Source organism: Vicia villosa, unplaced genomic scaffold, assembly GCF_029867415.1.
Source record: "Vicia villosa cultivar HV-30 ecotype Madison, WI unplaced genomic scaffold, Vvil1.0 ctg.001829F_1_1, whole genome shotgun sequence".
In the NCBI taxonomy this organism is placed as follows: domain Eukaryota; kingdom Viridiplantae; phylum Streptophyta; class Magnoliopsida; order Fabales; family Fabaceae; genus Vicia; species Vicia villosa.
This window is the reverse complement of record NW_026705740.1, coordinates 79,945-94,908: the sequence shown is the minus strand read 5'-3', so window position 1 is coordinate 94,908 and position 14,964 is coordinate 79,945. Positions and strand designations below refer to the sequence as shown.

The window sequence follows — 14,964 nt, the reverse complement described above, 5'->3', positions numbered from 1 at the left end:
TTATGTCAAGTTGAGAGTGGTGTGGGAAAACATTCAATTATGGCTTGGTGTGGATCCTATTAGAGAAGACACATGCTGCAACTACTTGTTACATACGGTGAAAATCTTGAAAAACAAGTGCTCTATGAGAAGAGTTGGTGTTGTGTGGCTGACGACATGTTGGTGTATATGGAAACATCGGAACGATATGCTCTTTAACAATGTAGTAGGTGATCCAGCTGAGATTGTGCATAATGTGAAAATGTACGCGTGGTGGTGGTTGACTATTGGGTCAAAGGAGAAAGTCTTGTGTAATTTCTTCGAATTGTCACAGTTTCCGCTAGATTATATGTAATTTTGTAATATTAGAATTGGTAGGAACAATTTGGCACATTTGTAATTCTGTAATATCTTGTTGAGTACTATTTGTACTCTGTTTTAATACATCATCGTTTATATAAAAAAAAAATAGCATAAAAATTCTAACAAACTTGGGCTTAGATTACTTAACTTGGATTACTCTCAACAATTATGAATAAATTTCATCATCATTTATACTAATACGTAATCATTGGTCAGTAATAGCTCTTTTCCTCAGTTATTAATATTTATGTTTATTACTCTTTTTATCTCATTTTTAAATAAACAATGTGAGATCAATTGTTTTACCTAATAGCCGATGTCTCACTATAAACACAACAACATTAAGGGTGTGTTTGGTTCAAATGAGGGAGAGGGGAGGGGAGGGGATTTAAAGGAGGGAAGGGGAGGGGAGGGGAGGTGAGAGATTTTTTTTAATCAAATAAGTGTTTGGTTCAAAATAAGAGAGGGGAGGGGAAGGGAGGGATTTTAATTAAAAATATGTTTGGTTCAGGAGGGGAGGGGAGGGGTTTTATAAATAAATTACATTTTTACCCTTATGATCTTATATAAGTGATATAATATTCAAATATGAAAATTTCATAAATGTTATTTTGGTAATAATTTTTTTAATATTTACGGACTAAAACGTTATAATTTACCATAACGTTAATAAACTGAGTACACTTGATTCATATTATAACTCTCTGACACAAATGAAACTATATGCTAATAATAATCTTTAAATAGTGATGAATCATCTAACAAAACAAATACATAAAATAAGTTATTATTAAAACTAATAATTTAAATTTATAATAAAATGAATAAATAAGAAAATAAAATAAAGTAAATGATTTAAAATTTGATATAAAGAAAATGTAATAGGATAAATAACAAAACTAGAAGAAAAAATAACATAAATAAATATTTAAAAAATTATAAAAATAATGTAATGATTATGATTTGTATTAAGTTAAAAAAATTTGAAGGTGGATAATAGTTATAATAAGTTGATGGAAATAATCGAGAAAACTCACATAGAAGAGAAGCATTAACACGAAAAAAAAATTGAAATATTAAAATTAAACTGAGGATATTTTAGTAAATATAATAATTTTTTACGTTTTAAAATTCAGATTCCCTCCCCTCTCCTCCAAATCCCCCCAATTCGGAGGAATGCAAAAAGTGAGGTTTGGAGGGATTTTGCTCCCCTCCCCTCCCCTCCCTTCCCCTCCTTAAATTTGAACCAAACATATTTAATTAAAAATTTCCCCTCCCCTCCCCTCCATCTACTTCGAACCAAACACACCCTTACAACAAAGATAATTATCTTGCCGTACTTGTGCTTAGAGATTTTCTTTGTTATACTTTGATGATTATTCAACTTTTTTTATTATATTATATTCTCCAATACAAAATGTCATGAATAGGTAGCACAATAGAGTACCTAACACAAGTACAAATACAAATAGAAAACAAAAGAATGAAGTATATATCATACTAGAAAAGCTTGCTAGCAAATTCGTCTGTAGCAATCCCTTCCATACAACCAGAAGCAGATTTTGAAGCAACTTGTCTTAGCTCCGAAACACTTCTTCCCAACATCATTGCTATCTTCATTTCAAATACCTCACCATTTTCTCTTTTCTCCAAATCATTCTCTTCAAGTGTGATTTCAACACTCTCTTCCAACATCCTGAAAAATCCACCACAGCTTCTGTACATTTCAAACACCATACCAACTTGTCCACCATGTTCAAAACAATTTATTGCACAAGCCATTGACCCTGCCATCAAAGGAACCATGGCTGAAAACAACGCATCACCATTTCCTACAAATGCAGAACCTATAGCTGCAATTCCAGTCAGTAATGGACCTGCTATTGCCAAACTCTTGTTAACCTTCAATAATATATTTCCAAGTCTCTCATAATTCCCTATGTCTCTTCTCTTCAAAACTTCAACAACTTCCCTCAGTTCAGTTTCTAGTTCTTCACTCCACCCATCTTTTATAGTATTCAATACAATAATTGGCTTAGATATTTGTTACATTTGACATGTCATTGAAAAGTTAAATTTCTGATTATGTATTCAATAACTACAATTTAATCTATTGTTAATTTGCATTTTCAATTAAGAAATATGCACAATCCCAATGTTTTCAATACACTAGTCAACGAAGATTTAAATGACATTAATAGAATTATTATTTTTTTTACATTTGGGTATTTCTTCAAACAGATAAAGAGCAACAAAAAGCACATCCTAACACAAGCAGCATAATGGTGGTCAGCAAGAGATGCATAGAGAGATGGTTTTAGAGACTTACAATGGTGGTCAGCAATTCTCGAAACGGTTTGAGAGCGTCTCCTTTGACTGAGACGAAGATTCAGCCGGAGGCGGGGGTTTATCCCTATTACTCAGCCACGAAGTGAATGAGGAGACGAAGAGTTTGCGAAGGCGGAAGGAGAAGACGAAATTCAGAGATTCAGTATCGAAATTCAGCCCCAAACGAAACTCAAGGATGGAATGGTGATTCAATATCGTGGAAGGCAGAGATTTTCATGGAGATATGCAACAATCATGGTAGGTTTACGTTTGGGGAAAAAGCTAGAATGGTATCCTGATTTCTGAAAAACGTAATAACCTGGGAATGTTTTGTTTTAAAAGATATAATTGTAAATACCCTACGAGAGCGCTTTTAAAAAGCGCTTTGGTACCCAGCGCTTTTTAGATAGAAAGCGCTTTGGTAACCTACCCCTTTACCAGCACTTTTAAAAGTGCTTTGGTAACCTACCCCTTTACCAGCGCTTCTTTAAAGCGCTTTAGTAACAAGCCCTATACCAGCGCTTCTTTAAAGCACTTTAGTAACCAACCCTATAGCAGCGCTTTTCAAAAGCGCTTTCGTAGGTACCCCCTACATGAGCGCTTTTTTTCCTTGATTTTTAGTTTTGTTTTTAGCGAAGGCCTATAGCAGCGCTTTTGTAGCTGCGTTGCTAAAACTTAAATTTGGCGTAGTGGTTCTTCAACTCAGTTATTAATATTATTGTTTATTGTTCTATTTTTGACACAACAATGTGAGATCAATTGTTTTACCTAATAGCCGATGTCTCACTATTAAACACAACAACATTAAGTTACAACAAAGATAATTATCTTATCTTGCCGTAATTGTGTTTAGAGATTTTCTTTGTTATACTTTGATGATTATTCCACTTTTTTTTATTATATTATATTCTCCATTACAAAAATGTCATGAATAGGTAGCACAATATAGTACCTACAACAAGTACAAATAGAAAACAAAAGAATGGAGTATATATCATACTAGAAGAGCTTGCTAGCAAATTCGTCCGTAGCAATCCCATCCATACAACCAGAAGCAGATTTTGAAGCAACTTGTCTTAGCTCCGAAACACTTCTTCCCAACATCATTGCTATCTTCATTTCAAATACCTCACCATTTTCTCTTTTCTCCAAATCATTCTCTTCAAGTGTGATTTCAACACTCTCTTCCAACATCCTGAAAAATCCACCACAGCTTCTGTACATTTCAAACACCATACCAACTTGTCCACCATGTTCAAAACAATTTATTGCACAAGCCATTGACCCTGCCATCAAAGGAACCATGGCTGAAAACAACCCATCACCATTTCCTACAAATGCAGAACCTATAGCTGCAATTCCAGTGAGTAATGGACCTGCTATTGCCAAACTCTTGTTAACCTTCAATAATATATTTCCAAGTCTCTCATAATTCCCTATGTCTCTTCTCTTCACAACTTCAACAACTTCCCTCAGTTCAGTTTCTAGTTCTTCACTCCATCCATTACTACTATTATTACTATTATTATTCCTCTTCATCATCTTTCTTTCTGCTGCATTTCCTTCTCTTCTTTTTTCAGGCCACCAAACAGCAGGTTCATATTTTGAAGGAAACTTTTCAAGCATAGCTCCTCCTAACAAAGGAAGTGGATAAGCTTTGTCAAGTGCCAACAGTTTCTCCATTGAAAACTCCACATCTTCCTCGGTAATAAGACTACCAACACTGATTTTGGTTTGGATTTGAGTCAAAAGCTGTTTAAACAATCTTGTAGCATTGCGTTGTTCCTCGGCAAGTTGCGAAGGCTGAATCTTGTTCATGACAAGAAGCATACAAGTTGCCGCAGAAAACAGAAGAGTGGATGATAGTTTGAGACATGGTTTTAAATTGCGGCTGCGGCTGCGGATGCGGTTGCGGTTGCGGATGTTGCAGTTGCGGTCATTGCGCTTGTTGCGATGCGTATTGCGGCCGTTGCGGCGTGAATTTTTAAAAGGAAGTGTTTGAAATATTATATTGAAAAACACTTAATGTTATGTTTTTTCATTATATAAGAAGTAAATTGAATTTTAGACTTCTAATATATTGATTTTTGATGAAAATACTTACAAAAACATGATTAAAATTGTCCGATGGGGTTCCTAATACATCCGGAAGCGAGACTATAAAATCACACCGCAATTGCGGTCCGATGCGGTTGCGGAGACAACCGCATCCGCAATATTGCGGGTGCAATTGCGGTTGCGGACCGCAATTTAAAACCATGTCTCAACAGCACCAACAGCAGCAGTTGCAGCTGCAACACCGGTTAAAGTTGTAGCAGTGAGTGTGATCATGTTGATATTGTTTAGAAGTAGGTCATTCCAATTCTGACGCTGTTCGCCTACGTTTCTGTGCATTTCGTATCTGTCGGATACAGCTTCTAAGATAGCATAGAGTTGCATGGTGGGGTTGTTAGAGATTGCAGAACTGGACAAATCATTTTTTTCATGTAATAATAAAGGAACTGAGTCTGTGAATGTACTTAACCCCCCAACCACCTTGGATCCAGTGAGTATATTAGTCTTAGGATGTGCAGAATTGAGTCTTGGGACACGGATTAAGGAATTTACATTTACTCTCTTTGAAGAAAGTAAGGAGAATGAAGGAGAAAATATTGTTGAGGTGCGCATGGAAGCCATGAAAATATAAGAAGGAATTTACGTGTATGTGCAGAATTGGGTTTTGATTAGTGTTTAGTATATAGTGAGGAATGGTTTATGACATTTGGGGTTGCGTAAAGTTACCCATCTTTTATTTGTTACATTTGACATGTCATTGAAAAGTTAAATATCTGATTATGTATTCAATAATTACAATTTAATATATTGTTAATCTGCATTTTCAATAAAGAAATATGCACAATCCCAATGTTTTCAATACACTAGTCAACGAAGATTTAAATGACTTAATAGTTTTTTTTTTTTTAAATAGAAGAATAAAGAAGGATAATTTTCATAGTTGTTGTAGTTTACTACTAGTAAATAAACATGATTCTAAAATTAAATCATGCGTATAATATATTTATATAACTTTCTTTGTTTTTTAATTTTTTTCTATTTTATAACCGTATTTATTTTAGCTATTTTCCCAATTTATATAACATATAACCAAATAAATAAATAAATAAATATATATATATATATATATATATATATATATATATATATATATATATATATATATATATATATATATATATATATATATATATATATATATATATGAAAAATGCTAATCAGTGTCCTCGGGGCACTCTTTAAGTGATTAAAGTGGTAAGCTTTTAATAAAATGCGTGTATTCAATTCATTGAAAATGTATTGGAAATTGAAATGTTGATTTTTATAAAGAATATTTTCTTTATTTAGATATATATAATTTAATTTTTTAAAAAATAAATAAGTAGATCCTCAACGGCCACGGAAGGAAATCGTCGTACGAATGTCGCTCTCCAAACTTCAAAGCTCCGTCGTCGCAATACCTGCAAGACAGGACACCCAGCTCATGATGAAAACTCCACGCCGCGAGGTTAAAGCCTTGATCGCGACCTTAACCTCGTTACTGGTCGGAACTCAATTGCGACCCCTCGATTTGTTCCCATCACAGTCGAGTGCAAGAGTTTGTCGAGCAAAACCCCATACTATCTTTGCAAACATAAAAACATTCAACACGCAAAGCATACTAAAATAATTGGGCAATTGAAGGGAGCGACCGATAAGGCCGACATATTAAAATATTACAACTAAAAGGGGACAAAACCCAAAATGCGTACATAAAAGTAAATGGCACGCAGGCCAGACAATATATGGGGCGTAGGAATGTCTTCAGTATCCTCCTCCTGGGCATTCTCTTCAGTATTCATACCATCAATAACCACGATTCAACCATCTAACACCCGGGAGAACGAGTCAATTCACTCATTGAAAAGCTCGACCTCAGGGTTAACGACCCGGAGCTACTCCACCGTATTGTTAAACCCGACCCGCAAAGTGTCTATACAATGCTGCTCAAGCAATCGAATCCCTGTGATTAGCTGGGCACGTGTCAACATGGTTTTCTCCTCCTCAGTCTCATCCTCCACAGGGCGGGCATCAACTTTCATCTCGACGACGCGATCACGAAAACCATCTCGCTCCTTGGTCATCTCCTCGAGTTTCTTGGTCTTCTCACCCAAATATGTAACGAGCCCAGCCTGGATTTCATACTTACCCTGGTAATCAGCAAAGTCGTTCTCCAATTTACTTTCATTCTACATACTTGTTTTCTCGCTCTGAAATTTACTTTAGCATCGGAGTGTCTTGGAGGTACCCCTCCTTTTCTTTGAACCGACCAGAATCACGTTCAAGGCTAAGACGATTGTCTGATCGACTTTATATATATATATATATATATATATATATATATATATATATATATATATATAGTGATTCAAAAATCAACAACAAATCAATATAATAGATATAAAGGTATGTAAAAATAAATGGATAAAATAAAAAGTGAAATGAAGATATTTTCAACTGACTCATATAATTTTTAAAAATATATTAATATTAAAAAATAAATTTATAATATAAATAGCTAAACGAAAATGATCAACTTAAAATTAATGACAATTAAAAAAAAAAAACATTTGGTATAAGATTTGAAATGTTGAGTTGAGTGTTAAATTTTAAGGTTGAAATTCAAGAATATGCTTTATAAAATGCAATGTATTCTTAAATAAGTTAATATAAAATATTTGTAAACATTGCAAATTTTCAAAAAAGTTTACTTAATTGATATGAATATTTAATTGTAAATATCTGGTCATTGAAAAAAAAGTAGCAGCGGCATATACAAGAAATTGATCTTATTCTGCCACTTAATTGCTAGCTAGCCATTAAATGATTTCACTTTATAAAGTAAAATTATATTGGAAATGCAAACTATAATTCATGCATCTGGAATAAATTTGCAATTAACAAAGTATTAATTTAGACGATTTTTCAAAAATACCCCATAAATCTCTTAATCATCGGACGAAATTTCATAAATCTCATAAATTTTCCGAAGTATATTTTTTTCAAAAAAATTAGATTTTTCCGTAGATACATCTACGAATTTATGAAATCTTCAGTATCTACATCTATGGAAGGGTTGGAAAATAACGTGTTTCGTAGATGTACCTACGAAATATTCTGTTATATTTTAAAACAATTATATTTCACTCAAAAACTCAATTTTTTTACTATAATTTGATGTTTCATTTTTGTTATAAAAATTTGAGTTTATGAGTGAAATGCAGTTGATTTGAAAATATAACAGAAATATTCCGTAGCTACGGAACACTCTATTTTCAAACCCTTCCGTAGATGCAGCTACGGAAGATTTCATGAACTTAATTAATTTGGGATTATCTCAATTAATTGGAAAAATCCTAAGTTTAACTATATTTTAACGCGTCAGTAGATACATCTACGGAAAAAACCAAATTATTTAAAAAAAGTATTTTCGAAGATACATCTATCGAAGAAGAAAGATAACTTTGCCAATTCGTAGATGTGTGAGAGATTCATGGGTCTAGTTAGAAATTCTCTTAATTTATAATTTTTTTTATAGAAATTTTGGTATCTGACCTTGCGACCGACTAATTCAAGAAGGACCAATCTCACCGTCCACTAGCGGGGGCCCCGTTTAAAGTTAGAACAAAGTTCTGTATGGACCGACCCAAATTAACACATAAAATTTATAATATTAGTGACATAAAATTAACACATGAATATTTATTTGTTTGACAACTCAATTGGTAAATCTACCCAATATTTAAGGTTGGGTATATAACAATTCACCAATTCACCATTGTTAAGAAATGTGGTTGAGTTTAGCAAAATGTGGTTGGGCCTAACTAACTCTACAAAACCGGCTTGTAGGGTGGGGATTGCCCCCACTTATAAGGACATGTTCACCCACTTATAAGGACATGTTCAGGCCATATATTGTCCAATGTGAGACTCTTAATACATCCCCTCACGCCCAGGACTAGACAACTGGAGCGTAGAAATAAATGGTGGGTGGTCCGATAACGGAAACCATAGAAGGTGGCCCGCCGGATCTTAAACCAGACTCTAATACCATATTAAGAAATGTTGTTGGGTCTAACTCACACTACAAAACCGACTTGTAGGATAATGATTGCCTCCACTTATAAGTACATACATGTTCATGCCATATATTATTCAATGTGGGACTCGTAACAACCATTAGAAAAAATAAGTGAATGAATAAATGTTTTATGGAAATGAATGGACAAGAATTGATGATGTTGTAAGAAACTAAAACATTATTCTCAACTTAGAAAAACATGTTCCGAAATGCGAAGACATTTATTTTGTGCGAAATTAAAAATCCGTAGGAACAGTTGGAAGAAGAATAATATGCCATGCCAGATATAATTTTGATGTGTAGAAAATGAAATCAAAGGCATTAAATTGACTGTGGAGCTGGGAGCTAATATTGACTAATTCATAACAGGAATGATCATTATATTGTTGATCAAGTAGCTTAATAACTCTTTGTTGAAACTGCTGTTTTTAGCACTTCAGTTGGCGTAACCGGTTACGCCTGTTACCGTAACCGGTTACGAACCCGTGAAACAGATTTACTGTAGATGTTGCGTTTGCGTAACCGGTTACGCTGTTTGCCGTAACCGGTTACACTGAAGCCCAACTGTTTTTCTGTTTGTTTTAGGGTGTTTTAAATCATTCCAATCATTTTGTAACTTGTACTATATAAGGAGCTCACTACTCCTATGTTGTTGTTAATGCCAATTCACTATCTCACCCTCAATTACTCTCTCTCTATTATTTCTTTTCATTCTTTAATCTTCATCTTCTTCAATTGATAATTTTTCCCCATTAAAGAAACCTTAATTTGATTTGTATGTTCCAACATTTGGCATCAAGAGCTCTGGTTCTGATCCGATTCCGCTGCAACAATGAGTACCAATGATCGAATCCCATCCAATTTACCGATTCTTGATTCGAAGAATTACGACAAGTGGTCTAAGCAAATGAAGGTCTTGTTTGGATATCAAGAAGTTCTCGATATCGTCAACAATGGAGTCACACCTCTTGGGGCTGAACCTACAGCTGCACATCAAGCCACTTTCAGGGAAGAGAAGAAGAAAGATTACAAAGCTCTCTTCTTGATACACTCTTGCGTCGATGGTGATAACTTCGAAAAGGTTGGTGATTGCGAGTCTGCGAGGCAAGCTTGGTTAATTCTTGAGAAAGCATATGCTGGGGCTGCGAAGGCGAAGGTTGTGAGGTTACAAACTCACAAGAGGCAATTCGAGTTAACGCAAATGGAAGAGAAGGAAACGATCAACGATTATGTGACGCGCATTACGCGCTTAGTGAATCAAATCAAATCGTGTGGGGAAACGATCTTAGAGCAGAATGTTGTGTCAAAAATCTTACGTTCGTTGACGTCAAGATTCGACAACATTGTGGTTGCTATTGAAGAGTCGAAGGACCTTACGTCGCTGAGCAAGGATGAGCTTCAAAGTTCCCTAGAAGCACATGAACAAAGAATGGACGAGAGAGGAAGCGATAAGGCAAAGGCGGAATTAGCTTTGCAAGCTCGTTTCAATGAAAGGAGTAAAGGTTCGAAAGGGAAATGGCCTTCGAAAGGGAAGCAAGGCGATGGTGAACCTAAACATTCGAAGGGACAAAAGGGTGAGAGCAGCAGCTCAAACGGTTATGGTGATCGAAGCAACGCGAGAGGTGGAAAACCAAGAGACATGAGCAAAGTACAATGCTGGAAATGCAGGAAACTTGGGCATTTTCAAGCAAAGTGTGGTGCTAAACAGCCTGAAACTAAAGGGGATGAAGCCAAGGTTGCTAGGCAAGAGGTGGATGATGAAGCCACACTCTTAATGATGATTACCGATGAGTGCGAAGGCATGGCAGAGGTGCTGGACAGCAGCTGCAAGTCACGGGACAGCAGCTGCAGCAGTGCAGAAAAAGCGACAGTTTTGAGTTCGGAACAAAATGTGATGATTTCGGTTCGTGATGGAACTCAAGGCAAAGAGGAGTGGTACTTAGACTCCGGATGTTCAACGCATATGACGGGAAGAAGAGATTGGTTTGTGCAAATCAATCAAGTGGCGAAAAACAAAGTGAAGTTTGCGGACGATTCCACTCTCATGGCCGAAGGTGTCGGTGATGTGTTGATCGAGAAAAAGGATGGTGGACATTCTATGATCAAGGATGTGCTATATATTCCAGGTATTAAGTGTAATCTTTTGAGTATTGGTCAATTGCTCGAAAAAGGTTACAATATACGATTGGAAGATAAGATCTTGCGGGTTGTTGATGCTAGTGGAGTGTTGATCCTAAAGGCTCCCATGGCTACCAATAGGACTTTCAAAGTTGAGCTGAAAGTATTGGAGCATAGGTGCTTAGCTACAGCTGCAAGTAGAGAGGAGTGGTTATGGCATTATCGTCTCGGTCACTTGAATTTTCGTGATCTCAAAGCGTTGCAACAAGAAGGTATGGTTACCGGGCTGCCACACATTAACATTCCAGCTGAGTTGTGTGAGGAATGTGTGAAAGGAAAACAACACAAAGGAAGTTTTAGCAAGGATGCGGGTCATAGGACCAATGCACACCTTGAGGTGGTGTATTCCGATGTTTGTGGACCTATGCAAGTGGACACATTTGGTGGCAATCGATATTTTGTCACGTTCATTGACGATTTTAGTAGAAAGTTGTGGACTTACGTCATCAAGAGAAAGGATGAGGTGTTTGATGTGTTCAAGAGGTTTAAGTCCATGGCGGAGAGGCAATGCGGTCGCAAGTTGAAAGTTCTCAAAACGGACGGTGGAGGTGAGTATACCTCGGTTGCGTTCGGGAAGTATTGTGATGATGAGGGTATAGTGCGTGAGGTTGTGCCACCCTATACGCCGCAGCAAAATGGTATTGCCGAGAGGAAAAATCGTTCGATTATGAACATGGTTCGAAGCATGTTAAGCGGTAAAAGCCTACCAAAGGAACTATGGGGAGAAGCGGTCTCTACAGCCACATACTTATTGAATCGTTGTCCTACAAAGAAGGTTGAAAAGCTTACACCGGAAGAGGCTTGGTGTGGATTCAAACCGAATCTAAGTCATTTGCGTGTATTCGGTTCGGTGGCTTATAAACATGTGCCGGGACAATTGAGAAAGAAGTTGGACGATAAAGGAGAAGAAATGATATTCGTTGGATATCACTCTACAGGCGGTTACAAACTGTTCGATGCGAGAAATCAGAAGATTCAAATTAGTCGAGATGTTATTTTTGAAGAAAATAACAGCAGCAGTCTCAGCGTAACCGGTTACGGCCAGCCAGTACAAACTGGCGTAACCGGTTACGGACAGGAAAAACAGAGTCAGAATTCTGCAGGGAACAGCGTAACCGGTTACGGCCAGCCAGTACATACAGGCGTAACCGGTTACGAGCAGAACAGAATCCCAACTGCTGTACTTTTTGATGATCCAGTCAGTCCCGAAACAGTTCCGCAGCCTCCGAATGATGTTCAAACTGAAGAACACCGTAGAAGATCAACAAGGCAAAGAGTGTTGCCTTCTAGACTCCAAGAATGCGAGAGATTCCAAGATAACGAAGTTAATAATGAAGGTGATTTCGTTCATTTTGCGCTTATGGCCGAATCCGAACCGGTGAATACGAAGGAGGCTCTAAGGGATCCAAAATGGATTTGTGCAATGAAAGAGGAGCTGGAATCAATCGAGAAAAATGGTACTTGGGAGTTAGTTGATCTACCTCATGGTAAAAAGCCAATTGGTGTCCGTTGGGTTTTTAAAGTGAAAGCAAATCCGAAGGGCGAGATAATCAAGTATAAGGCTCGATTAGTAGCGAAAGGGTTTTTGCAACGTGAAGGAATAGACTTTGAGGAGGTGTTTGCTCCTGTGGCTAGGCTTGAGACCATCCGATTGGTTGTTGGTATTGCAAACAACAACAATTGGAGCGTTTATCAAATGGACGTCAAATCTGCGTTTTTGAACGGTCCACTTGATGAGGAAGTTTATGTTGGACAACCCCCTGGTTTTGAAGTAAAGAATCAAGAGATGAGATACTACAAGTTGCATAAAGCCTTGTATGGTTTGAAACAAGCTCCAAGAGCTTGGAACAAACGCATAGATGGCTTCCTTGTTGACATTGATTTCAAGCGGTGTGTGTCCGAACATGGTGTATATGTGAGATCAAATGCTAAGGATGGAGTGATAATTCTTTGCTTATATGTGGACGATCTTTTGATTACCGGCAGCTGTGAGGAGAGTATTTCAAGGTTCAAGAAGGAACTCATGAGTGAGTTTGAGATGACGGACCTTGGAATCATGAAATACTTCCTTGGCATAGAGTTCCAAAGGTCAAAAACGGGACTGCTCATGCACCAAAGGAGGTATGCACTTGAGATCTTGAAGAGGTGTGAAATGGAACATTGCAATGTTGCCATTACACCATGTGAAGCAAGGCTACAGCTGTCCAAAAGTGAGGATGAGCAAGATGTTGATCCAACTCAATATCGAAGATTGATTGGATCATTGCGGTATGTGGACCTCCGATTTTTTTAATACCGGGCCATACCTCTGTTCATTAGAGATACGTGAACTGACTCTTTTTTGTCGCTTAATGCTTTCACATTTTTTGAAAATATCACAGAGTCGCCACCGACCTTTTATTTTATCCAATTAAGGAAAGGTTTATAAAAGAAACAGAAAAAAGACCTTTAAGAAATTCTGGGTAAGGGGGTAGGTTATACAAAGGGAAGGTGTTAGCACCCTTTGTATCCATGGTTATCCATGGGCTCTTAAGTTTGCTTAGCTCACTTGTTTTTCGATCACTTTTCAATTGCTCTGAAATTGCTCATATGTGGTTTCAAATACCTTTGTAATTTGAATTTTGTAATGATCCGTGTGTGGATGTATACAAAATGCTTTGTTTATCTTTCGAAAGATGTTTTGAAAAGAACGTTAACTTTGTAATAATCCGTGTTTGGATGTATACAAAGTATTGCCTTTTTTGAAAGTTTTGAAAAAATCAACAGTGTATGAGAATTTTGTTTGTTTTGATTTGAGCAAGCAAACTAGGAGGTCTACCCTGAGTTGTAAGGTCTTTATCCTATTTCCTTTAAAAATCTATCCTTTCACCGGATATAAAAGCAAGGTTCGATTTTGTACTCAAAACAGTGGAATTTTGACTTTGATTTTGAAAGGAATGAGAAGGGATTACCTCAAGAGGTGCAAGTGTGATTGTGATTGGATTCAGATATTTATCTTTGAAGTTAGTGATCTAACGGTTCAATTTTATCTTTGACATACACGCAGTTTATATTTGCTGGAAATTAAAGTGCGGAAATGTAAAGTGCGGAAAGTAAATCTACGCTATTACATCGATTGTGCGGGAAATGTAAACTAGCCTATTTACATGAATTTGACATCCTATACATTTATCTAGGAATTTTAAATTGCAAGAAAAATAAAAGGCATGTTTTTGGAATTTTTATGATTGGTTTTAATTATAATTAATGCATGATTAATTAAATTAAAATGAAGAAAAAGATGAAAATTGATTTAAACCTAGAAATTAAGTTTAAAATATGTACAAAATATTTGTTAATTAATTTTAAAACAAAACTAATTTTTTTTGAATTTTTGAAATTGATTTGAAATTGATTTAAGTTAATTAAAACATAATTATGCAAATAATTATACAAATAATTAAAACTTAAAGATAAAATTATTCAAAATATGTACAAAATTAGTTTATAATATATAAACAATATTTAACACAAAGAACAATTTTTTTTATGATTTTTTGATTGGTTAGAATAATTAAAAAGCAAATATATAATTATATACTAATTAATTATGCAAAATAGCCTTAATTTAAATAAAATATTAATATTTTTATGCCTAAAAATAAATAAACATTTTATCAGATTAAAACTAAAAATAAAAATATTTTTGGTGTTTTATGATTGGTTGATTTTAATAAAAATGCAAAATATAGAGATTTATTAATTAAAACCTGCAGGGGGGTGTGCTAAGCAAATCTGGAAAAGAACTATGTTTAGTTCAAGAGATGCTTTTTGGGCCAGAAACCAGGGGTGTGGATATCACTACGTACAGGCCCAGTCCACTTGTTCTTTTATTTTTCTGATTTTTAGTTATGTGGGGTCCACGTTTTTAAACCAGAGCCAATCATGTTATAACGTTTTGC

At 35.8% G+C, this 14,964-nt stretch overlaps 2 protein-coding genes across 2 annotated transcripts; both read right to left on the bottom strand.

The window, feature by feature from the left end:
- Positions 1 to 1,842: 1,842 nt before the first annotated feature.
- Positions 1,843 to 2,537, bottom strand: LOC131636776 (probable F-box protein At4g22030). The gene is made up of 2 exons (XM_058907374.1): positions 2,511 to 2,537; positions 1,843 to 2,376 (listed from the first exon to the last, which is right to left on the bottom strand). The coding sequence occupies exons 1-2, from the start codon at positions 2,535 to 2,537 to the stop codon at positions 1,843 to 1,845; spliced, it is 561 nt and encodes a 186-aa protein (XP_058763357.1).
- Positions 2,538 to 3,669: 1,132 nt separating this feature from the next.
- On the bottom strand, positions 3,670 to 5,346 carry LOC131636774 (probable F-box protein At4g22030). The gene is made up of 2 exons (XM_058907371.1): positions 4,928 to 5,346; positions 3,670 to 4,561 (listed from the first exon to the last, which is right to left on the bottom strand). The coding sequence occupies exons 1-2, from the start codon at positions 5,344 to 5,346 to the stop codon at positions 3,670 to 3,672; spliced, it is 1,311 nt and encodes a 436-aa protein (XP_058763354.1).
- Positions 5,347 to 14,964: the final 9,618 nt, after the last annotated feature.